This window comes from Tauraco erythrolophus, chromosome 3, assembly GCF_009769465.1.
Source record: "Tauraco erythrolophus isolate bTauEry1 chromosome 3, bTauEry1.pri, whole genome shotgun sequence".
Classification (NCBI taxonomy): Eukaryota; Metazoa; Chordata; class Aves; order Musophagiformes; family Musophagidae; genus Tauraco; species Tauraco erythrolophus.
In genome coordinates, this window is record NC_141467.1 from 85192351 (window position 1) to 85218892 (window position 26542).

Sequence of the window (26542 nt, forward strand, 5' to 3'; positions counted from 1 at the left end):
CAAACATGTTGTAAGTATCAACAAAATATCTGTTTGGAAAATCCCCAGGTTCTCCACTCCACTGGGAGAAAATCTGCATCTGCATACCTTCTCCAGTTCTTCGGTGTGCATGCTATTCCAAGTGAGTACACTCCTTGAATTAAAAAAGACCCAAAATGGTTTACTCTGAAGCTTCTGACATCATTTTATTGTATTTTGTAGCATTCTTCCCATGACATGCCTAATACAATATTCATAACCACTACTAAAAGGACTGTACGAGGGCATTCACTGCACTTACAGCCAAATTTGATAACCAGTAAGCAAACAGGCAGCTACAGTTCTTATTGTCCTTTTTTTTTTTTTTTTTTTTTTTAATATGAGCATTTAATGTCCAAAATAGCAGCCCAGGACCAGAACAATCTTACTGTCTTTAATATTATTATGTTCTAGGTAAATACGAACATATTCTAAATGAGAGAAGGTGAAAACCTCATGGTTAAGTGGAAGTCCACAAACAGTTTCCTGGAACATTCACAAGTGCCTAACTACCGCACATTGTTGTAGCAACACTTGTCCTAGCTAAATATATGGATATATTTGTGCTTATAGATACTTTATTTCCCTAGTTTATTTGTAAAGCATATAACCCATAAAACTAAAACCAAGATTTCTGGGATTTTTCTAAAGTATATGTCATAAAGAGTTTTGTAGGGGTCTGGGGTCTGTTTCACCTTTTCCTTGGTTTGTGTAGGTCATGATGCAAGTTTTAGTTCTAGAACTGGAATAACTTTTCTAAGTGACTGCAAAAATGACAGCCATTTTTGTGTGAGCTTTTCCCAGCAGATATTAAAAAAATCTCCTTGAATGCAAGCTCAATAATGCAAGGCTACCAAATTATACATCCTGAGCCATTTTTAATTCCTACACACAAAATTCTCTCCTCTCAGAAAAAAACAAACAAACAAAACAATAGATGCATATTAAATTTGCTAAACTTCTACAAATAACTGGCAATACTGGGACATTGACTGGGGTTTGCTATACTTTTGAATGATTGAACTTATGCAATTTTTTCTTTTGTTTCTCCTCTATCCAGGTATTAGTTTGCTGTATCTGATTGGATCCTCACTAACAGAAATAAAACACTGTGCATTATAATCAAAAAAAACCTGCACAAACAATCTTAGATACCAAGAATTTTCCATATAATTTCTTTCCTGACACTCAAAACATCTATCATATTGTGCCTCATCTTAAAAAAAGTTACACTTCTTTTTCTGAGACAAAGTACACCAGGGCTGAAATAGGAGTACAGAATAGCAGAAAAGACTCATGGTTTACTAGTCTGGCAAGTACATTTCAGAGCTGGCACTCCATTGCGAGGGTCAGAACAAGGTAGTTTAGCCATCTGAATGTGCTTTACAAATGAGAAAAAAAAAATCCAGTTTGCAACTATTGAGAAATATGAGAAGATAGTTAAAACATAGCAAAAAGTAAATATTTACTGTATAATTTTAAAGTATATTACTAGAACCAACAGGACAATGTTAAACATGTATAAAGTATTATACATAAAAATGCATAGATGTACAGTAAATATGTTCATTTACACACAGACAGAGTAATATGTACACATAGGGTCTGTTGTGCTTCTGGAACTCTAAGCAGTAATTCCTGTGGTATATTCTCTTAAAGCAGTTTTATTATACAACTATTTCAATGTAGCAGGTGCTGAGAACAACATACATTAATGCTAAATAGGTAAGTCATATCCATTTACTCTTGAAATGTACAAATATAGGAGACAAAGGCCATAAATGCAATAGTACCTACACCTCCAAGACTTCCTTTTTTATTTAAATATGCACAAGTCCACATAATGCTGATACATAGGTTTCTTTCCTGCTTCCCTTCTGTGTCAACATGTTGACCAGGCACTCAGGACAAAATCTTTGACGCACTTCAGCACCACTTCCACTGATTCAACTCAGTGTGCTCCTGACCTTGAAGTCTTCAGGTCAAAAATGAGAGGAAAAAATAAAATAAAAAATATATAAATAAACAAACAAGCTCGTGGGATTTTTTTTTTTTCACAAGTTATTTGCCACCAATACTGTCAAAGCAGCTGAATCGTAGTGCATCCACGGGCAGGAGCATATAGCAGCTTTTGTGCACTTTGCAAAAAAAAATATATTAAAGAAAACCAAGTCTTTACTGGCTTGTTTTATCTGTCGCTAAAAAGATGCTGTGCTGCTTCTGAGCCCTTTCCATCAAATTCTTTTTCTTCTTTTTCTTGTCCTTTGTTTTTGTTGGCCTTCTTCCTAAGAAAAGGAAAAACAATATCAATAGTCAATTAAGAATTCAAAAGTGATATTCGACTGTAGTCGACAAACTCAGTGGCACAGAAGTTACTGGTGAGGACTGCGAAGGTGATGGTGGCTAATGAGCTTTGATCATCAGTGAAACCATATTGAAGTTTCCAATATGGTGCAAGAGGAAGCAGGATCCCTGACTGTCATCGCTTGTCCACAGGCACTATTTTGCTGGTATGAGTAACCATGTCGATGTAAGTCTTATTTTCGGCAGGGTAACTCACGCAAGCAACGTTATGCAAGTGCCTGGGGCCCAGAGCCAAACCAGTACGTAGACTCCTAACTTACTGAAACCTGGATAAGTGCCTTAGACCCTTGCGTAAATTTGCTTGAGTGAGTAATCCTATTTAAGTCAAGTCTAATACATCCGTGATTTCGATGAGAAATTAGGCATTACAGCCCAAGTATTTGGTTGGATGTCATCCTACATGCTTTGGCAGAAACAGTGCTGCCTCTGCGATGAACTGTTGTTATTGCTTATTAGTGCACTCTACCGAAACAAAAATTTGGTTAAACACCTCTTGCTATCGGAAGTTCACTTGAAAAATAACGAAAATTGGGAAATTAGGATCAATGCAGGAAAAAAAATTCTCAAACTCCTGGGATGGGAAAGTTTTTTCCTGTTCAGCTCTATTAATAAATCAGTGCCCTTTGATTATCTCAGCAAAGATATCATGGACTGAAAAAAAGCTAGATACAAAGGCCCTCGTTCAGCAATGCATTACCTTTTAAGTATATGCTAAAATCCTACCAAATCTAGTAGGATTTAAGGAGACAACCGAATGCTGTCTATAGTGAGGACAGTCTGGGTTTTCTTGACAGTGTCATTGTCCCAGTTTTAGCTGGGACCGGGTTAGCTCTTCTTTTTAGCAGCTAGAAGAGCTCCGTGTTTTGGTTTTACTCAGAGGCTCGCTCTGAGAAGAACGCTGATAGCAAGTTGATGTTTGTGGTTGGACGTGAAACTCCAAGGACTTTTCAGTGTGCCGGAGTGCAGAAGCACGGCGGGATAAGGGGGAGCATAGCTGGGACAAGGGGGACACTATTCCCCTTGTGATTTGTGGTGGAACTTAAGACTGAGGGCCAAACTGGCCAATTAGTATTCCATATCATGCAGTGTCATGCCCAGTGTAAAAGTGAGGGTCAGCCGGACAGAAGGACTTTTGCGCTTTGGCTCTTTCGCCGCTTTTGCTCTTTTGCCCTTGCTGCGCTTTTGCTCTATTGTTTTTCTTTCTTTTTCTCTCTCTTCCAGTACTCCCACTCTTGGAATACTGTCTCTCTCTCTCTGCCCCTCTCTATTTCAGGGCCTCATGTTCGTCCGGGATTGCAGTGTCGGGACGAGACGGGCTTCGCATACGAGGGGGTGGTGAGCACCTACACTGTGTATTAAATCATCTGTATTAAATTGTTCTTATCTCAACCCACGGGTTTCCCGTTTATCCTTTAATTCTCTCCCTCATTCCTGGGGGTGGGGGAGGGGGAGTGACCGGCTGTGTGGGAGGGTCAGCCTAACCCACGACAGTCATATACTGAAATATGTGATCAATGGTAAAAAAAAAAGGTTATTAATCTCTAAAGGTGCCAACTTTGTAAACTTTCAGGTGAACTAAATTAACTTAAGAAGACAGAAAAAGAAAGCTCAAGTAGCAGATGACACAAAAATGTGAATATGTTTTTCAGCTACAATGTCAGTACATTATTAATAGGGAGGAATATTTGCCAGTCTGACTTTGTCTTACTTCCGTATTGTTTTCAACTAAAGCCGCCCAAACCAGTAAGAAGAATATTTCTCTATTTGATAATAAAATTGAATAAATCTTATGTTAAAAATATCAAAATTTATGATTCATTAAAAATGTAGAGTTATATACTTGAGATTACATATTTGTAATATGCTGTCTGGGCTACTATTCTCCAGGAATTATTGGAGTACTTGTATATAAAATAGGACAGGACATTAAGGTAATGAGCACATGAGTTTAGTCCATATTAGAATCATAAGGGTCCTTGGAGTTCGCTTCTGCTTCTTATTAAAGTCTGGCATTAACGCTACTATGGCATTTTGCCATTTTTAAATCTAGTTAATCCTACACAGTAAAACCTCAGTCCAACCAATCATTAATCAAAGCAGCTTTTAAGTTAAAACTCTTTAGTAACACTGTATATAATGACTGGGCACACCTAATGAGGTCAGAGGGAAGGAATATATGACACAAAGTGGCATTACAACAAGATGGTTTCAATTACATAAATTTCTATATCAAAATTTTATTATGTGATTCTACTGGTTGGTATACTGTAAGGCATCAGAACCGGGATGAACGTATAGTTGAACATTAATCTATCTTGCATTTCAAATATTCTAAATTTTTTAACCTGAAGCTTTGAAATACTTGTTGAGGAAGGAGTAGATGAAAGGAAACAATTTGAAATGAGTGATAACGTTGCTTGCCAGAAGATCGATAGAACCAACTAGAGCTTTATTGGAGTTTTGCTATCCTGTTTGCTCAGTGACCTTACTTTCTGAGGCTTTTCACTGTACAGATCGACCAGTAAAAGAAATATAAACTCCAGTCAGCGCCACATCTCGTTTTCTCTACGACCTCCTCCAGAGAACTAGAGTAAATCTTACTGTACTGCCACTGCAATGCTTACTGTAATGTTACTTGGAACCTATTTGTCTGAGCCTTACAAAGTAGCTGCTGTAACATAAGCATCAAATCAAATTGCCAGCACGCTCTCCATACGATATCCTTAAAATAGAAATGAACCGGACTAGATTACTGCGATTTGACATGGCGTTGTGCAACAGCCACATGACGGTGCTTCTGCTGCTCTGCAGCAATCATCCCCATACCTGCTTTTGCCCCATGGCACACCAAAGGCAAATCACCTTCTTTTATACGTGCCATGAAGTATTGACCCGTGCGAGGCGGTACCACTGAGCCCTTGATACGTGATAACTTGTTCTCCTGTTAGTGAGCTCTTTGGCTGCTTACTGTATTTCCAAATGCCCTGTTGTACAGAATAAATTCCATTATTTCCAGGACAATATTAAACCATACAGAGAAAATCCAGATGGCTGGGGACGCTAACAGAGTCCCAAACTCCAACTGTCTTTTTAAACGTAAAACTGAATATAAAAGGTATTTCTTGACTAACCATCAGTTCCCATATTGCTACTAGAAAGCAAGAGAGATTAGAGATTAGCAAGAAGAAAGTGACTGTAAAGACTGCAAAGTTCAAACAAAGTCTGCTACTGAAGTCCCCACGCATGAGAACTTTTATTAAATTCAGATTTCAGTTTCAGTGCTTACTTTGTCAGCAGAAGCACAGCGAACAGAAGTAACTTCTGAACATCTTGCTACAGATGTCTTTTGAAGAACATGACATTTCTGATGCAGAAAGTAGATCCTCAAAGAGGATCCGGGAGCCAAACTCTCCCAGTTTCCCAGCTGGAGGGCAGTGGGGTGAGGACAGCGGATGGAGGAGGCGCTCCACTGAGGCTGAGATGGCAGCAGCTGCCTCTGCTTGGTGCCATGGGTGGGGTGTGGGGAACCTTGTCTGCAGGGAGCCAGAAAGTGACAATATCTGATATAGGAAGCCTGATCCACCTAGCCTATAAACACCTCGTGATCAGAAACAGCATCCAAGTGAGAAAATCGTCCAGCACAGCCTCCTGGGATCCATAGCCAGTACTGCTCTTGAAGGGACATTGCATTCTTCCTAGCGGTAACTCGCCTGCTTGTCATCTGGCAGATAGCCACCCGCCTTGCTTCTCCGGGATACAGGCCTCCACATCAGGTCTCTTCTTCAATCTTTATTTTACAACGGCAGACAATCTATTTTTGAAAGTCTTTGGTGTTAACAGCAATGCGAGCAAATACAAATAATTCACGCAAAGAGCAGGATATCTGAGCATTTGTTCAGGTTACTGTATTCCTGTTTTTATTTTGATTGCATTTTCCCTTACATACTAACTAGATAACTAACTTTTCCTTGAAAAGCATTTTTCATCTCTGACTGTCTAAAAACGGGCTCCTCAATTTTAATTATCAGAGTCAGCTCTGAACATAATTTACAGAATTTGTTTAATACTCTGTAAAGTCATGTGTATCCACTGAAATGTAGGAGGCCTAAGAAAGACCTGAAACTTAGCTGGATTCAGTGTTCAATTATCTAGCAAATAAAAGCCTTAAAAGCTTATCTATCATTCTGTATCTCATATTTTTGCTCAGGTTATTCCACAGAAGCAAGATTGGCAAAGTCAGTCATTCAAATCCTTTCTTGCAATGTTATAAAATTCTGTTTTTCTATTTGCTTTATAAATTACCAATGAGTAAGTCCTCATTTTCTAAGTAACTTATCCTTATGGTTGGTATCTTTACAGTTATTCATTAAAGATTTTTTGGACCAATATTTTCTGGTAAGTAGATGGGCAACTAATACGTTATGCAATGAAACATTATTGTTAGCTAACAATGTACCATGACTTCTAATGGTATGATAACCTATAGGTAATGATACAATAACATATAGGTAATAACGCAATTCCCACATGAATTCTTGAAAGAACATTATTTGTGTTAATATACACACCAATCGTCCGTACACCAGAAAGTAACAGCTATTAAAATAATTATTTAACTTGGCTCTTGCTGGACTATTTTTCTTCCTTTTTGGTTGTTTTTGTACCATTTTATCAGTGTTGCGCCCACAGCTGCTGCACGCTGGTGCGTTAAGAGACTTGTGCTCAGTTCTCTGGTTTGTCTCATACCCTGAGTTGAAAGGTGTTTGGAAATACTCCATGTTCCTTCTGAAGGGACCCACCTTGTCAAATCGGGATATGCATCACCTGGCTCAGAAGGAGCCTTCATCACCTTCTGTCAGCTGCAAAGGCAGCTTTCTCCAGACAGAGATTACTCAGGGTACTCCTGGTTCCCCAGAACTAAAATGCATCAAATGCATTCACAGGGACTCCCAGCCACATTGCTCGAGATCCTTGGCTCAGGCAGACAGCATCAGTTCAACATCTGAATTGTCCTTCATCTGCTATATAAATACTGTTGTACCTACTGCTCTCCTAACAAAATCTGCCCATCGCTGGTTTCAGCAGACGGAGGAAACACAGTATACATCCACATGAGGGCAGCAAGGACTTAAATTTAAAATGTTTAATAAATAAAAAAAAGCAACAACTATCTGCAGCTTTATTTCACAGTGTTCTCATATACAAATTATTATTTTAGAGCTATCAGAACGTTTAATACTCTCTTCTTTATTTAAAACATTTTTCTCTTCTATCAATGATTACTGAATAATGGGACTTACAGGTATCCGCCTGTTTCCCTTCCCTGGATTTTCATACGCAGAACATTCACTGCTAGCAGCAAAGGCACAATGGTATCCTGGGATAACAGCAGATCTTGCTAAATACACCTTTTAATCTTTTCTTCTCTTTCATTTGTCCTTTCAGGAGCTCAAAATTGCGCACCTGTACATCACTCTCCTAGGGCTGCAGTTCTATCATAGACGCCGCACGTGGCAGCATCTCATCCACAAGGTAAACGAGAAAAGTTCTTGCACTCAAATCATACCACTGAAGAATGGCAGACACTGGGGAACTAATGACAGCAGTGGAAAGATGATAGAGACACTCAATGATTAACTAGTCCCATCAACTCAAGAGAAAGACAGCAGATATAAGGTTCTGGAGAAGCCCTCTCTGGCAGGACAACTGCTGTCCTGCACAGATCCATGGATACCTCATAATTTACTCCCCATTTGCACCACACATCAAATGACACATAAACAGTGACTGCAAAAATCCAACAACCAAGCAAACAAAGGATTCAGTCCAGAAATTATCCCCCAGAGGTAATTTATTTCCCGGGGCTTTCAGTAGGGTTAAAAGTTTTGGATACTGAAACTGCCAGAGAAATGCACAAATTGTTAAGAAATCTTATAAACACACATGCAATGAAAGAAAAAATTTCCCCACTGCTACAAAGTCAACCTCTTCCTAAAGCATGAGTTACAAACCAACGCTGACAAGTGGCCCACAGGAAGAGGATGTAAAAAGCTTTAATAACTTAGCAAACCGCACGCCGCTGGCATCTCTGCCAATGTCACCTGCTACCAAATTCATTCATATTTGCCTCTGAAGACAACAAAAGGGATGGTATGATCACATTGAGTGCACCAGCTGCCCACAAGACCATTTCAAATCCCAAAATACCAGAATTCGTAAAGGTGGGCTAATCAATGTTTGCAAAGCACTGGAACACGGTAACTGGACACCATAGAAAAGTCATTAATGACTATCATTTTTTCTTCTTCGCAAGGGTCAAATAGTGTGGAACAATTGCTGAATAAAAGTATAAAGAAACATACCATAATTATAGACTTTATCACAAATGAGACAAAGAAGGAGCAAATTAAGGCACTTCTTCAGCTTTGAAGTGCTTGAGTTTGCAAGCTTACTGGTCTTCTTTCATACTTTTTGGTGCAATACTAACAGCTAATGGTATAAATGACAAGTATTCTTGACCGATTGAAATTATAATAGACTATGAAAATGAGTTGCCTTATGCAAATGTACAGTTTGATGTTTTTCACACATCCTTGTCTATTTGATGTTAGCTTTCCTGATGAAAATCAAGGAAAATTTTGTCTTGAGTAAACTTTGTAATTTCTACACAAATTATTACAAAGGCACTGGTAGCACAGAGCTAACCTGCGCGACACCTTATTCAGTCCCTGGCAGACGGAATCCCGATATTTTATTTTCAACTTAATAATTTCAGAACTTTGGGTAAATTATTATATCCCAACTAACAATTACATTCTATATACTTGGTATTTGTGTACATCAGACATCAAAAGCTAATTTAAAAGAATCACAGAATAATTCCTCAACTAAAAGAAATATCAAATTATCCCAACTTTCTGTATCTTAATCTCACTAGCTTTTTTTGGTTTTATACATCCACTAAGAAATTCAAGGTTTTACTATTTAGGGCAAGAATAAGCAAAGTGAGGTACTCTTTTTTTTCTCCTAAAGTACACATCTACTTTTCATCTGGCCTGAATAAAAACTAAGCCATACTAAAATCTGATGTTCTTTCCTTCTGGAAAATATTGAGTATCATCAGACATTGTCATCTGTTTAAGAAATACTGATTCCTCTACAAAGAATGGAATTTACATGTCACAGCCTATTGAGACTTCGGTGGATTTCTTTTCTCAAATTTACAGCAAATTCACTGGGAAAAGAGTCATGTTACCTTGCTGAAACGCAATGCATGTCCTACAGTGAAGGTTTCCAATGTCTACAGTAGATGGCAGTGAAATATTAACTGAAAACTGGCTTCCACTTCCATCATTTCAAAGAACACTCATTTTTCTACTCTGCCTAGAACATAAGCCATTCTATTCATCAATGAATATAAAAAGTGTAAAAAATAAAAATTCACACATATGGACTCTTAGAGAAGGCAAAAGAAAGCATACTAGGGAAGAGGAAAACTAGGAAACTCCAGGTGACACAGAAACTCTCAAAAAACTCTGATAGAAGGCCTACATTTAACTGAACAGCATAGATTCTCAAATTTTGGATCCCATGGTCCTTTCAGTCACAGTGTGAAAACAGGTGGGTCTCCATGGCAGACAAAATGTTTATCTAACTTAGATTTAGCTCAGAATTCAAATTACATGAGTATCACTTGCATGCAGGGCACTCACTATTCTTATCTTAGTCAACACCATGTCAGATCAGATGCTTTGCAAGCAGAGCCAAGCAAAATATTTCCAGTGAAAGGCTTTGGTTTGTTTATTTTCCTTCCTTTCACAGTGCAATATAAAGCAAATTTCAAAATAATAAAAAAATATTTATACACAGTCAAGAGTACACATACATGTGTAAATATATTTTAACTCTATAGGCAACAATCATAGCTAAGAACTAGCTGGCTTTGAACTTCTCTAGGTTTGACTGGACAGTAATCTGACTTAAAACTCCCTCTGTCCAGTATTTCAGAACAGATTCTTTATTCTTCTTCCATTTCTCCTCTTTCTAGCCAATTTAATTAATTTTATTTTTATCTCATTGTACAGGGAGTAGAAAATAAATTCTATTGAAAGAACATTTGTTTGTAGCACCTGCAATGCTTAATTTCATACTGGAGATTGCATTTTGTTCAATTAAGAGTTTCTTACAGAGAGAGATATTACATTGGGAAGTTAATATTTTTTTTTAGAGATTTTTTTCTTCTGTGAAATACTATTTAGTTGCAAAGGGTTTGTCTTTTTTAATTCCCTTTAGGGATTCTGGTCAAGAACTGGGGAACAATTTTGTTCCAGGATTTTATTTTTTTTTAATGAAACAGTTCAAAAAACAGTTTTAATTATCACTTCTGCCTCTTTTCTAGTAATGCATAGGTAATTCTATTGAAGTTCAGTAAGAAAAGAAGCTAAATTGAACCCTCGATGATGGAATAAAGTATGATCCAGTAGGAAGACTCCTATAGAATAACAACTGAAAGTGAAGATGAATGTATTGTTTCTAATAATATGATGCAAAATGAAGACCGCAGTCTGCTCATCAGGAATGGTGTACCAGACTAAGTGCTGCGCCTGCATTGTTCACTGATATTCATTTGGTTTATAGTCAAGAAGTGGATAAAACAGAAGGTATTCACACTGACGACCTAAATTTGGTCAGGTTAGTCTCTGTTTATCCATAACTACATTGGTGTATACCGTGTACACTTTTACCTTTTCCTCAGAAATTTTTCTGGTGCAGTAAGATGAAGCACACACACTTTTTTTCTTCACCAAATCCACAATCAGAACTTCACTCCATCTAGTACAGCTTTTACTATCTGTACTGTGGTCACAATGGATTTGCTGTCTTTCTAGTTAGGATATTATCTCTTCTGATATTTCTCCTCTGCTGATACAGTGTAACACATTCTTTATACCTAAAGATCTAAATTTAGTTTTCAGGACTTCTCTTTACCCGTACACCCCACACACTACGGGCACAGACTTCTCCATAGTAATGCTACACCTGCATCACTAAATAGAAAAGTGTTAGATTTCATAGATTTCTAGGTTGGAAAAGACCTTACAGATCATCCAGTCCAACCGTCCCTAATCCCCATTAAACCATATCCCTAAGCAGTTCATCCACCCTTTTCTTAAACACATCCAGGGATAGGGACTCAACCACCTCCCTGGGCAATCTATTCCAGTGGCTGAAAACCCTTTCAGAGAAGAAATACTTCCTAACATCCAACCTGAATCTCCCCTGACTAAGTTTATACCCATTTCCTCTTGTTCTATCACCCATCACTAATGTAAAGAGCCCTTCCCCCACCTCCCCACCATCCCTTCTCAAGTATTTGTAGGCTGTAATCAGGTTTCCCCTCAGCCTCCTCTTCTCCAGGCTAAACAGCCCCAACTCCCTCAGCCGCTCCCCATAAGTTTTATCTTCCAGACCCTTGACCAGTTTAGTCGCCCTTTTTTGGACTCGCTCCAGGAGCGAGCGTTAGAGAACATCCTCAAATACTGTACCTCAATCGTCTGTCATGTTTAGACCTGGGGCAGCCCCTGCTCTTCCCAGGGACACAGCATAGGCCAGGGCTGCTCCTCCTGGCATGTCTCTGGCTTGGGACCTCTGAGCAGAGCAATATGGATGTGGACCGACCTGTCCACTCAATGCAGTGCCAGACAACATCCCAGCACCTTTAGTTAACTACTATAGAGATAGTCACTATTTTTAAGCTGTGGCCAGTCAGAATTTAAAAGCTGTCCTGAGTCAGGTGGCTTTCTCCCTATATGTATTACAGTAGCTTTCTTGCTGGCTTAAAGAGAAGCACTTTCCCAAGACTGCCTAGAAGGACCTAATAATACTCATTCATACCAGGATGATTTATGCCGTAACCAGCTAATTCCACATCATATAGCTACAGGAGGTTTATTCATTATCAGAAGCTGAATAAAGGGCATTTTACACTCTAAATCTTACTTGTTTCCCAATAGTCACACATCAGTTTTTTACAGATATTAAAATTGTTATGGCACAGCCATTCATGAAAAATGGATACATACAGTATCCAATATGGCACTTTAGCTTGCTAAAGCTTTTATTTGTCTACTAGCGTCATCAAACCACTGTCACAACTTTAGAAACAGCTTTATGGCCCATGGAACTTTTTCGGAAGTCTGTTGTTTACATGGAGTCTACTTTACAATGAAGTTAGGAACATAAAGTCACCCAACTGGATTCTGTTAACTATGATCTGGGACCAGTTTTCAAAGCTCTGCTATTATCTTTGGAAAAGGAGTGTATGAGGAGTTCTGCAAGGAAGTGAAAAAGCATCAGGACAATGGTCCCTCTGTCACATGGTCATGCTGTACCTGAGGCCACCCGCTGCCTCTGTGAGAAGTCACAGCACAGCTCTCCCAGGATGTTGATGCTACTTTTTTCCCCACTGCAAACACACCAAGGACAGAGTTGTGGAAAGGAACAGTTGGACTAAAGGATGAGTTTCAGCACTCCAGGGAAAAATATGGTTTTCTCCCTACCTCACAGAATCACAGAATGTTAGGGATTGGAAGGGACCTCAAAGGATCATCTTGTCCAATCCCCCTGCCGGAGCAGGACCACCTAGATAAGATCACACAAGAACACGTCCGTGCAGGTTTTGAACATCTCCAGAGAAGGAGACTCCACAACCTCTCTGGGCAGCCTGTTCCAGTGTTCTGTATACTGTAAGATATTGAGATATTGATGCGCATTTTTTAATGTTAATCAGAATATAGTGTAAAACAGTCAAAAGCAGAAAATTCAATCTGATATGCTTGGAGAGTTTCATAGTGAAAGAGTCACATTTCAAGGAAATAAATGAGGCGGTTTCAAAGTTATGGTTATTTGAAAAGGAAATTCATGCAGAAAAAAAATTATGCTGTATTTTCCTTAAATTATGCTCTACTTTTCCAAATAAATTCAAGTCTGCATGTAATAGCAGCATTATATCTAATGTGTCCTATATTAAATCTTACTGCAGATGCACATGGGAGCATAGTAAGGACAAGCCACAAGCCAAACAACCGGTGATTTCTCAAAATTTATTTTTAGATGTTATAACTTGAAGTGTCTTGTTTGCCTTGAAGCCAGCTGAACCTGTTCTTATCTGAATTTCACTGCATCAAGATTATCTCAAACTTGCACAGCTTTTCAAAGACTGTAGATTAAATAATAAATACGTAGATAGAAAAATTAGATAAAGCATATCTCTAAGAATGCTTACACTGTATATTAATGTAATTGAAAACATGTTTTATTCCTTAAAACTTAAGAAGATGCACTGATTGAAGGTGAGAGGTGGGGTCAGGAGAACCTCTAGTGAGATCTCTTCCACAAACATGAGAAATCAAACATTATTCTATATGCTTATAATTTCTTGGAGAAATGCATCCAGTCTTGATCTGAAGAAACGACCAGACAGAGGATCCACCACTTCCTCTGGTAACTGTCCCAAGAGTAATTTCACTGTCAGAAATATCTGCCCAATTCCTAACTTAAATTTTAATATCCAGCTATTTTTTTCTTATTATGCCTTTCTCTCCTCAATCAGACTTTTCCCTTTATGCAGATAAATCTCTGCTCATCATCTTTCTGAGAAGTTAGTCCTCTCACAAAGAAATTCTACTTGTTTGGATATTCTATTCTGTTTGGATAAACTTATTTGCTGATGGTAGACAAAACGAACAAAAAAAACACCTCAACCTGAGCTGGACTTAACCATATGCCTCTAACAAATTTTACATCAAAAGCTGGAATAAGCAAATAACAAACTGTGATCTAGCAGGGGAGTGCCATAGAGCCTAGACTTGTTATTCAACTTTATCATAAAAACCTATGTCTAGGAAGAGCCATGAGAAGCCTGAATAGAGTGTATATCCAGAACAAAATCAATATTACTGTAGTTATGGGAAATGCCCCTTTTCTGGATCCAACCGGAGCAACTGAGGACACTTTTTCCCCAGCTGTTCCTCAGTGCCCACCACCTGGCAGTTACCAGCCACAGCTTTGCAGGCAGAAGAAGCTGTATTAACAATTCCTAATCCACCAAAGTACAAAATCTTGCCTGCAGGAGGGCTCAGCCAGCCTCCTACTGGATAACAAGAACATATTTCAACTGTAAGTGCATCAGTGTTTAAACACATTGTATTTAAAACCATGTGTTTTTTTTATATTTAGCACTGACCTGAAGAACAACAACAACAAAAATACTTTTTTTCCCTTCCCAGAAGTAAGAAACACTGATTTTCCAAGGGAATGAATGGTCTGCAGCACCTCTGCTACGCCAGCCTGTTGCTGCAGATGCTCTCAGCACCACAGCGGGCTGTCTTCCCCCCTCACACACCCAGCAGCTGGATAGAGCCTTGGCATCATATGATATAAAAAGCAGTATAATGTGGTGTCTAATAACACATGCAGAGTGGACAAATTAGGTTCTCTTCTTATTCTGATATACATCTGCAAGAAAGAAAGCACTATAATCTTCACCATTAGTTTAAACAGCCAGTCTAAACTAAATGGAAAACTAAAGGGTTTTTTCTGTATAAAAAGTTTTAAAGTATATATTTACTGATAAAGTTGAAGAAAAATATGTGGAAGCTCTCTTAAGAAGAAAAGGAAGAAGAATATAAGAAATAAAGACAGCATGTAGCTTAAAGGCTACTTGCCATAAAAGGCTTTTCCTGACTGGAAGTTACAGATGTACTTAAAAAGCAGATGTACATCAAAGACTGTTGATTAGAAGCACAGAGCGAAGTAATTATCAGGTTTTTTTTTCAAAAAAAGAAATTCTTTATTCTAATACCAATAAAACCTTAGTATGTACAGAATGATTCTATGGGTTTAATTAACCACATGAAAAATATAAATGTATATGGTATTTCTGCTCCACATCATCACATTCTTATGGCTACTTTGGGTGAGCATCTAATGGATATGAGATCTTGGCTTCGTTATTTTGTGACAGTATTAGCTTAAAGACTCAATAATTGAAATTGTTCACAATCTCTTTATTTTTTGCTTAGAAGTGCCTGATGCTAACAATTCTTTGTGGGCCAGAGGTATTTCCACCAGTAGATAATGAGGCTGGCAGTCACAGACAGCCCATCCTGCAATATGGTACAGCGGGTACGGTCGCACAAACCATAGTCCTTGCCAAACTGGTGGCCAGCTGCAAGGGCTACATCTTATGAATAAAATAAAAAGAGCCAGAGCACAGGTTTGAATGCTGTCCTGAAACACTAGCAGGTTTCCTGGCACGTTTCTGGCTTGTGCCAACCAGTACTTCTCCCAAGAATGGTACATTCCTGTCTGTATATTCTTTGCAGAAGATCAAGAGATTATGAAAGAAACATTTAACTGAAACGTTTAGACTCCACTAATTTCAAATCAGCAGCTGTTTTTCAAGCTGGACAATTTTCTCAGTTCTGATTTTAGACGCATACTTGATAAGCCCCTGGGCTGGAACACATGGACCTAAAGACTAGATACGCAAGCGTATAACTCTGGCCACAAACTTGGGCTGGCTGATACTGTTTTGAATGCTGGAAGAAAGTATTTATTTGAACCAAGCTCAGCTAAGTTATTACCAGCCTCTCACACTGAAGTGTGGTTGATCTCTACTGAATGCTAATTAGTTCATCATGTTAGCAAATACTCATTTCTTGGCCAGTGCCTTCATCACAATCTGTTCCACGTGTTGATTTAAACTGTCCTATAAGATTAATCATGGGTAACAACTGGATCATTTAGGGTGTGACAAACTTATCAAATTAGTTATAAGTATCTACTCAACCGTTTATTTTCTCTACTGAGACAATTAATCCACTATTATAGCCACTTTCCTTCTCCCTAACTCAAACTGAAAGGTAGCATTTTCTTTTTGTCATTTGTTGACTTGAGGCGATTCCTTTCAAAATCCTGTTTGAATCAATTCTCCTTCCAGTCATGCTTAACATCTTTCAGTTTCCTTCTGTGTAGCTGAATAATTAATTACTCCCTAACGCGATCCAGTTATTCTTCTTTAAAACTTCTTCCCACACATACGGGCTGCGAACATGTGATGTCTGTTGTTGTTAATTTCTGTGTAAATGAACTTTAGATTATAGCTCTTTCCCCAGGCCTGATTTCAACAGGAAATGTAAAATTCTAATCTGCAGTCGAAAAGAAATGTTTGTAATACAGAATAAGCATTATTCCCTGGTTTGCCTGTCTATGCAGACAATTAAAATCTGTACGATTATATGGATTATTAGTTAGAAATTGCCATTATTATTATAGTTTGTCACTATCAGAACTATGGAGACATCCTAGACAAGAGACACAAAGCAGATTAACTCTTGTATCCCCATCATGAACATTCACAACGTGCATTTATAGTTATTTACATGTAATTAACGCAATGGAAAAATCCTGCCACCTATAAAATAAGTACGCCATATAGAAAAAATAAGTTTTAAAATGCACGTTAGGATGTAATATCAACATCATACCATAAGTTAGTTATTTATACAGTTAAATTTGCATTGATATACAGTTAGCTTTCCAAAAGAAAATACCTTCGTAATTTGAGTATTTCTAGAATACTGAAAATAAATTGACCATTTTAAAGTACTTATCAGTTTCTGCATGCATCTACCCAACAGACAAAACACACAGAAACATTTAAGAGTGATTTGTGAGGTTAGAGCAACAAAGCAATTATTCATTGTCAGGAAATGTGTCTATTTAGATTAAGTGATCATAATATTATTTGTTTCCAACAAATACAATTCTATGATCTTTAAACAATACATTAACTTGAAATACCTCTGACTTAATAAATCAGATGACCGATTTATTTTTGAAAATCTGGATAAATATACAAATGAAATCCTTGTGAATCAAGACTTTCCAAGACAAGTTTCAACTGCAAGGGACTTTATACGATTAAGTATGAATTCCTGGAAAACACGGTTTATCATAGAAAAACTGGCAAAACTTTCACAGTATTTGCTCTAACAGGCGCCACTGTAATGGGCCGCAGATCTATGAACAGGCCAAGAACAGAAGCTAAAACTAACACTGAACAATACAATATGTCACAAAGTGGGAAGACAGTTTTTTTTTTCTTTTCTAAATTATAATAGATGGGATTGATTTCAATCCATAATTTACATAAAGAACAACTTAACTGGCCTGATCTCACCATTTCTCAAAAAACATTGTTTTGGTAAGTGATTCTGTTCTGAAATTTCATCTGGCAATGAAAATAGGGTCATCTTTGAAGAACTGATTTATTCTCTTCTTACGTGCAAGGATTACTGCTTGGGAACATAATTGAGCTTTCAAGCAACAGATCAGATACAAGTTACTATCACTAGCAGAATTTTTTTCATTCCATGCTGGCCATAAGTCTCGAACAATGCGCTGACCCTCTGATTTCACAAACCCTTAAAAGCCTGTATCTCAGCCTGCAACATCATGCATAGTCAGCTGGTAGCATCAGAACACAAAAAGATGAAAGCAGCTGCTCTGGGTCAACCAAAGATCCACCAAAACCACTATTGTAACTGTAGCCCAAAACCAACATGTCAGTAACTGTATAAGACTGGGACAAAAAATATACGCTCCTCTTTACAAGAAACTTTGCTACCACGCCTGAGGGTTGGCATGTACGTGGCCGTAAAGAGGCACTGATTGCAGAAGCAGTGCCAAACAGGATTTGCTGGAGAACGTATTTTTCGGCAGAACCCTTGTAAGTGAAATCCCCACTGTCTGCCCTTCTGCCACTCAGTAACTTCTTTTCTGTTTCATGATCCTAATCCTGCAAAGCTAGTTAGGATCATGCGACTGACATTTTGGCTCATCGTTTTTCAGCTGATAATAAATCAGGTCGAAATTCCTTCGCACAGAAGTGACAGAAGAATTTGCATGACACTGAAAATGCATGAAATCTAGGCTTGTCAGGGGGAAAAGCATGAGATGTGCATTGAACCTGCGAGTCTCACGTGTACTGCCTGAGGTATGAGAGACCAAAAACAATAAAGGAAAATCTGAACTGCTGATGAGATGAGACTAACAGAGAGTGGAAGAAAGAACGGAGTTACAGCTGACCATAACAGCGCTTTCACGCTAAAATCAGGATATCTGTTATCTTATGGCCCCGCACGTCAGGTAGACATGACTCTTCCTTTTGCAATGCCAACCTACAGCATTCATGTAGTCATAGAGAATGCCACTGAAAAACTTGGAAGTTCATAATATATCATCCAAAAATGCATGCATCACTCCACTTCTAATTTAAACGCCTTGCAAATTAGGCACATAAAGCCTGTGTTTCAGTTATTCTAGGTTTACTACTTTAGAAAGCAATTGCATTGGATGCGTTCTTATGTGATCTGATCTAGGTGGTCCTGCTCTGGCAGGGGGATTGGACTGGATGATCCTTTGAGGTCCCTTCCAATCTTTAACATTCTGTGATTCTGTGATTATTTGTACATAAGGCTTCCAAGACTGCCCCAGAATAGTAGTTACAAAAGATGAAAGCATGTGGAGACACTAATTTCTAATAAAACGTCTGGTTAAGATTCCCTCTCTTACAAGCTCTCTACATCAGACAACACTCAGAAGTAAAAGCTCTATCATTTTTGGGAAAGGAAACAGAAAATTATTCTTCCTGTGCTTAAATGGAGTCAGAAAACAGAAAGGCATCTGTTAATATTCTGCATTGAGGCAAACTTATTCAGCCAACTACTGTGCTAATGCAAATGATAACAGTTTGTTGCAGATGTACAGCTGAAGATAAGGCAGCCAAATCATCTGGGCTTTCTGCAGTAAGAAACTAGACACAGAAGATGATGGTGGGTTCAATAAGCATTGTAAAGAGAAATTAAAGCACAGCGCCTTCCTGTGCATGTCCCCAGCCTCAGCCACCGAAAATGCAAACTTTCAGCTGTAAATGTTATTTTGAGACGATTAAGATGTAGAGCGACCCAGAAATCAAAGTGGCTAATGGATTTCAGGCTTTAATATTGAAATTTCAAGGCAGAAGGAATCTTTTTACGTTCTACAGTCACCTATTATATTGATTATTATCATCACTGTTACAAAAAGAGAGAAATTGATAGAGTGACTGTAAAATAGAGGAAGAATTTTAGGACAGAAAAAAAAGAGATAAAAATGATGCTAGTGTCTCAGTTGTAAGGAAAGAGCATTGACAGTGTAATGAAGACTGATATTCCACCTTCAGATAACATCAAATACGCTGCAGATATTTTGCTGGCATTACTGCATCATAGGTAAGTTCTCACTAAAACTTTTTTCCATCTTGCTCCACAGGTTTCAGAAATTTTCTCCACAATCACCCTCAATGTTCCAGTGATGTGTATAGCTTCCCATCACCCATCTAGTCTAAACTTTAGTCTGGACTAAAACAGCAGGTGCTTTAAACTACATAGCGCCAAGACACGTTGCATCTCTTATTAATGAAGAATCATATAATTAATTAAAAAAAACCCCACTTCCTACCTCTGGTAACATTCTTGCTTTTAAAGACAGATAATATAATAATTTATGGTTAGTTTACCATCACTTCAAGTTGCATTTTGAAATCAAACTATGCCTATCAGAGAATGGTTGAAGTTGGAAGGGATCTCTGGAGGTCATCTGGTCTAACCCCTCCTGCTCAAGCAGGAGCACATAGAGCCATTTACCCATGACTATGTCCAGGTGGCTTTTGACTGTCTCCAAGGTGGCAGACTCCACAACCTCCTTGGGCAACCTGTGTAACTGTTTGGTCACCTTCACAGTAAGAAAGTGTTTCCTGATGTTCAGAGGGAACCTCTTGTGTTTCAGTTTGTGCCCATTGCCTCTGGTCCTGTCACTGGACACCACTGATAAGAGCCTGACTCCATCCTCTTTGCACCCTCCCTCCAGGTATTTACACACATTAGTAAGATCCCCCTGAACCTTCTCTACTCCAGGCTGAACAGAGCCTGCTCTCCCATCTTTCCCTCATAGGAGAGATGCTCCAGTCCCTTTAATTGTCTTTGTGGCCCTTTGTTGAACTCTCTCCAGTATATAGAATCATAGAATGGTTAGAGTTGGAAGGGACCTTAAAGATCATCTAGTTCCAAGCCCCCTGCCATGGGCAGAGAAATCCTCCACTACACCAGGTTGCCCAAAGCCTCATCCAACCTGGCCTTGAACACTTCCAGGGATGGGGCATCCACAACTTCTCTGGGGAACCTGTTCCACTGCCTCACCACCCTCAATGTAAAAAATTTCTTCCTTATATCTAATCAAAATCTCCCCTCTACATATATCCATGTCTCTCTTGTACTGAGGAGCTCAAAGGTGGACACAGTATTCCAGGTGTGGCCTTCCCAGTGCTGAGTGGAGGGGAAGGATCTCCCTCAACCTGCTGGCAACAGTACTCCTAATGCAGCCCAAAACACTGTTAGCCTTCGTTGCTGTAATGGCACATTGCCGGCTCAAATCTATAAATATATTGAGATTTCTTACTTAAAGGTTGTACAAATATATCCCATTTACTTAGATTACCTATTAAACATTAAATAGCATCATCATGAAACATCAAAAGTATCTGATAGGCTGATAAAAAGGATATTATCAGTCAAAATTAATTACATCAATGAATTTATTTCACACAGAAAGATAGTTTATAAAATTGAAAGAGCAAAATATAGCATGAATGAGTAAACAGAAGAGGCATACAGAGTGGAAACCTCTGGTTATAAAAAAAAAAAAAATAAAAATGCAGGCATAGGAAGCAGAAGGAAACCAGGGAAGTCCAGAGGAATATAGTTAAACAGAGAGAACTGTGTCAAAGACAGAAGGAAGAAGAAAGCACACAGGGGAACTGGAGATATCCGAAAATAGTTTTGAAATGTGCTAGGAGCCTGGTAGTCAGTAGGCATAACCAAAGGCAGAGGAAATGACATGTAGGACGTTTTGGTGAATTTATGTTAAGCGATGCTTTTTGTAACCACCCTCAAAATGAAGCAATTTCTTATTTAACCTACTACTTTTAAAATAAAGTATTGTATTTATTTTATGGGAGAGCAAAAAACTGATAGTGTCATGCCTGTCTGCTAAGCTCAGCAGCTTTGAAAATTCAGTTTTTGGTAAAGCTACTACGGTTTGATGTGTACCTGGAGTTGTGATTTTCAATACACACTATGTAAGCACCTGTCAAAGAGCAGATCTGTCTTTGGACGAGCATCCTGAGCGCAGAGTCGCTCCATCAAACAAGAACATCAAATCTTGTCTCAATACAGGACTGACAAATTATGCATAAGATTTGAACAGAACATTATGAAATACTATCAGACTTTTCTTTTTCCCCCTCAAGTGACTTACAAAAACCATCAAATTTTTTGTGGCTATGTTAGAGAACTAAAAAAAAAACCAAAAAACAAAACAAAACAGAAGTAGAAATGTCCCAACAAAAATGCACAGTGTGCACAACAGCTATGTCTGCTCTCCAAACTGCATTATTCCATTGAAATTCATTTATTGTAGTAATCATGAAACGGAGTTTTAAGGTTATTTACTAGCCACATCTTGACATTTAGAAGAATAGCTGTATATCAAGTAACACAATTATACACAGTACAATAACAATATAATTGTACAAAACAAAACACAATCCATTAACCACAATTTGAATATTTTCATATGCTTCTGCAATGCCTACTTTTAGCCAGTACTGAAAGCTCCAAAAGACTGGAAGAAAGACTGTTCTTATGGCACGATTTCAAGGAGAGATTTTATATCCCTTTTTAAGGGTACAATGAATTAAAGGACAGTCAAGAAATTTTGTAATGATATAAAAAGTTAAATATTTTTGAAGTCACGGTTAGGATTCTAGGCATGTGGGTTAATATCCGGATTGCATGCAAAGACATACTGCACTATCATTATTCCAAACTAATAAGTAATTCATAGGTAGCTACCTTGAAGAAATCTCTTCCTTTCATTATTCCACCCCTTGATTTAGCTCTTGTAAAAATAAAATTTTAAATATTTGAAAATAAATTAAGTATATTTTCACCAATACTAGGCAATTCCAATAGCACAAAACAAGTTTTATTGCCAAACTGTTTCAAACTCCATTTCTAAACCAAAGTCATGGAGGGCTCCTTGAGGAGCGTTCAGCACATGTAACCACTACACTATTTTGTCCCATTTGTGTTAATAAGTGTAACTGCAACACAGTCAGAAATATTTCATAAATTAGGTCACTGTTTCTGGAAAACAAAAAGCAAACATGATTCTATGGGACTATTTGTAACGTAGCATTTTACAATCTTGAATTTTAGTATGGAGAAATACAAAACTGCAAAAATCCCACAGCACGATCTACAATACCATTACTTGGAGCAGAAAAAGACTAACTTTATGATGGGCACTTTCACAAACCCCCAAGGGATTCAGCAAGTCCAACTGGAATCCAGTAAGGCATTTTGAAAAAGACGGAGGAATCTCTTAAAACACACTCATGCCTTCTGAAAGAATACTCTGCAGTAGCAAATGTTCAGAAGTGCCCAGCACATGGCAGGACCTGCTAATAACAAAACTGTTATCAAACACATTTTTGAAACCCTGAACAACAGCTGTGTATTAAAAGTACCACCAATAGCTAAACATTCAAACTATTCTAGCTGCGAATATCTTCTGGATTTAGGAAATACTAGCAAGCCTGGAAGCATATAAACACTTTTATTTCCATGCATGCATGTTAATATTTGTATTACATATAAGCAAACAACTGTTGTCCCAATCTCTCTAATGTGCAGCATTAGCTTTTGGGGATAACATGGTAAGTTTTAGGTATAAATGAAAAACATGAGAGATGTCAAACTATTTAGAAAAAAATTAAGCACACACCAAACCAAAGGTTCCATATCTTAGCCAAATGTGTTGAGAGTTATAAAAATCAAAGCAGAATAATAAGTGTTGGCTCTTGAACTACAGTAACTCAAACAAAAATGTTTCCAAATTTTAACATTATATACACAACTAAATACTCAATTTCCTGCTATTTTTCTGTAGCTAGACTGTAATAAACACTGTATGAAGCTTCAAGCAAGGCAGATCCAGATCTGATTATTATTTTTTTTTTAATATGGCAGAAAAACACTCCAAAACTTCCAAACTAGACAAAGTACCTCTTGCACTTATCTTCCAAAGTGTAAGATCACCATAAGTACATTTTAGCTCCTTTTCAAAGGCAAAATATGTTTGCTAGCAAAAATGAGATTATGCAGCTTGTTTAGTATTAAGTGCTGCCAAGCATAAACAATTTTTCTCCAAATTACTACTGAGTCATATGGCTAACGGCAGTAACTATTATCACTTCATTTTCTGTAAACTGGATCAGGCTTGAAATCTGCCACACTTTCCTCTTGTGACTACTCTGGACTGCTAGACAATCAGAAAGTGCTCGCTTTCAAAATCTAATACCTGGAGTAGCATGGTGGCATCACTACCATTCAACGGCCTCTAGAAAGGTGCTTTTTTTATTTTAAATTTGGTTCAGCTGAACACCATATTCACACGAATACTAATGTAAGAACATAATTCAATTTTGAATACCATAAGTAACAACATTTTTAAGAGAAAGCTACTTTTTACTAGCAGAATGTAAATATAACTAAAGGCTGAAGTATTTTTATCTGTAGCAGGAAATTGCTGTGCTTAATAAAGGATTTGGAAAGTCTGACTATATCATAACCGGGTTTAGTGCAATCTCTGAGGACACACAATTATACCTATTCAACACAAATGAAACCGCTGATGGGAACCAAGGAAGTAAATTACCAGCTATTATTTTGCTCGGTCACAACGCATTGCGCTAGCTCATTTTCGGAGCCTAAACTAGAATGTGAATTTCTAATCTCCTCAAATTAGCATGCTAGATCATTGCATTGAAGTGCTCCTTCACTAATAACACTTGATTTTTTGCTGCTGACTTGGTTTTATGTAAATACCATGAAAGTAAGATTTTTGGAAATATGCCAAATCTAAGGTCCTACATGACAACATTCTCTTCCACACAGATTATATGCCAATTGTTTTCCTATAGGAATATATCAGACTTTTCATATGAATACCTAAAGGAGACACAGTTTTAGCAAATATTGAAAACTCTAAACCAGCATCTTTAAACACGTTCCTTTCGGGGTTGAATGTCAGGTACAAGTTTGACAACCGCATTGAGTCAAAAATCATGAGCCAGTCACAAGTAAAATTTAAAACCACTAGATTTTAAAGCAATAATTAATTTTCAGTGCTTTTTTATTCCGTTTCTGGTGTTGAAACATTCAGGGTGTCTGTGTTTTCAGACTTTTGCCTGCAGCTACAAAGACTGGAAAAATCGTTAAAACATGAAAACTGTTATGCGGTGGTTTCAGCAGCTGAGCTTTAAGAAATCAGGAAACTGATGACAAAAAAAAAAAAAAAAATCACATGAGAAAGCAATATAGGGAACTCCCATCAATGTCCTCATTACTACTTGATTCTCTTCAGTGAATCATCTTAGGAAGTAATAAGGTGAAGCCTTTTTATAACAATTCCTGCAAGTGATGCACAGTGACTTTGATTGCTTGCAGGGTTCTGCTCAAGAAAGCACTAGAGTTTTCTCCAAGTATCCACAGGGGATGAGTACTCTTACAGATTTTAAGGGATCCCACTACTGAGACAATGTACCTTGCCTTCGGCAGCTGGAGCATTGCAATGCTGACAGTATCAGTGTGTCATTTTCTGAAAAATTGTCTTTCCAAAATCAGTCATTTTTGATTGAAGCAGAAGCCCAAAGTTTCCCCATCACACTGTTCTCAGTAAAAAGGCTTTTCCCTTTTCTCTTATTACTGTCTTAGAACAAAACCATTAGAAAAATTATTTTAAGTGGTATAAAAGACAGACAAAACAATTCAATTGCCAGTGAGCTGTCTTTACCACATACTGAACAGTTCTAGAGAGTTTACACAGTTAACTGTATAATTAGACGAAATTTTGGTTAGCACAGAAAAATAAAACACCCTCTTATCAATAGATCCACACCCTGTTTTAATAATCTTGAAAGATGATACCGAGATGCTGACTTTGAAAACTCTCTTAAAAAAATAATAATAAATAAATTTTAAGCAGTTCTTTTGCAACATGTCGCTCCCAGCTTTGAAGCACACACTCTGATGCAGCCAGTTATAACTCCAACTCCAGTAACACTATTTAAACTCTTATTCTATCCTCAACTGGTTGGGGAAGTGTTTGTTTGGGTTTGGGGTGGGTTTTTTTTAATAATTTCTTCTAGGACAGCCTTCCCTGAATTAGACAGAGGTTCCAAAATTGCTCAATGAAGTGAGAAGGACTGTAGTTATATTCTGGCTCCCATTTTAAGCTCACTTTTAAGTTCTGTGATCCTGTTACTTCGTGGAACAAGTAATGATTACAAAACAACCAGATTTGCTTCTCGTTTAAACCAGACAAGCAATGAAACTTTGCTGGCTTTGACGAAACTTTGTACTTTTGGCAACAACCATCAAGAAGCTCATGCTCATCAATGCTATGAGAGATCAATTGGAACTCATCTACAGAACAGCACTGACCTATTCCAGGTAAGTATCTCACCCAAAGAACTAGGATGTGAACGCTTTATAAGCTTGAGACACAGTTTGAGACACTGTAAACCTATGACACTGTAATAAAAGGCGGGAGGGGGATGTTCCCCTCCAAAGAAATGGAATTTCTTTTATCTCCCTGAAAATATAATTCAGATGGTTGGAAGAAAAGTACGAGAAAAGTAATATATTATTCTTTCACAACATACTCCACCCAAAAACCATTATTCTGGAAAAGTTGTATGAATCAACTCTTTTTAGAGCTTGAAATTTTAAGGACAATTACTTATTTAATAAAAAACTTCTAGTTGAAAGAAATATTCAGCATGTTATAAAACTTCTTATGAAACACTTTGCTGTTTTTTGGGCCATCCTTATTACTGAGTTCTACAGAACTGATAAATCCCTCTGCTCCTTTTTCTTGCCACAGCTGCAAGAAAAAAATGAACCTTATCTCCCAGGATTTTCCATTTATATGT

General features: G+C 37.8%; 1 protein-coding gene across 1 annotated transcript in view; it reads right to left on the bottom strand.

Annotated features, from left to right (window-relative positions):
• Positions 1–2193: 2193 nt before the first annotated feature.
• Positions 2194–26542, bottom strand: part of RSPO2 (R-spondin 2) — a 111079-nt gene continuing 86730 nt past the window's right edge. The window contains exon 5 of the mRNA XM_086609514.1: positions 2194–2303. Coding sequence (XP_086465640.1) covers positions 2194–2303 — 110 coding nt within the window. The remainder of the gene's footprint in view (positions 2304–26542) is intronic.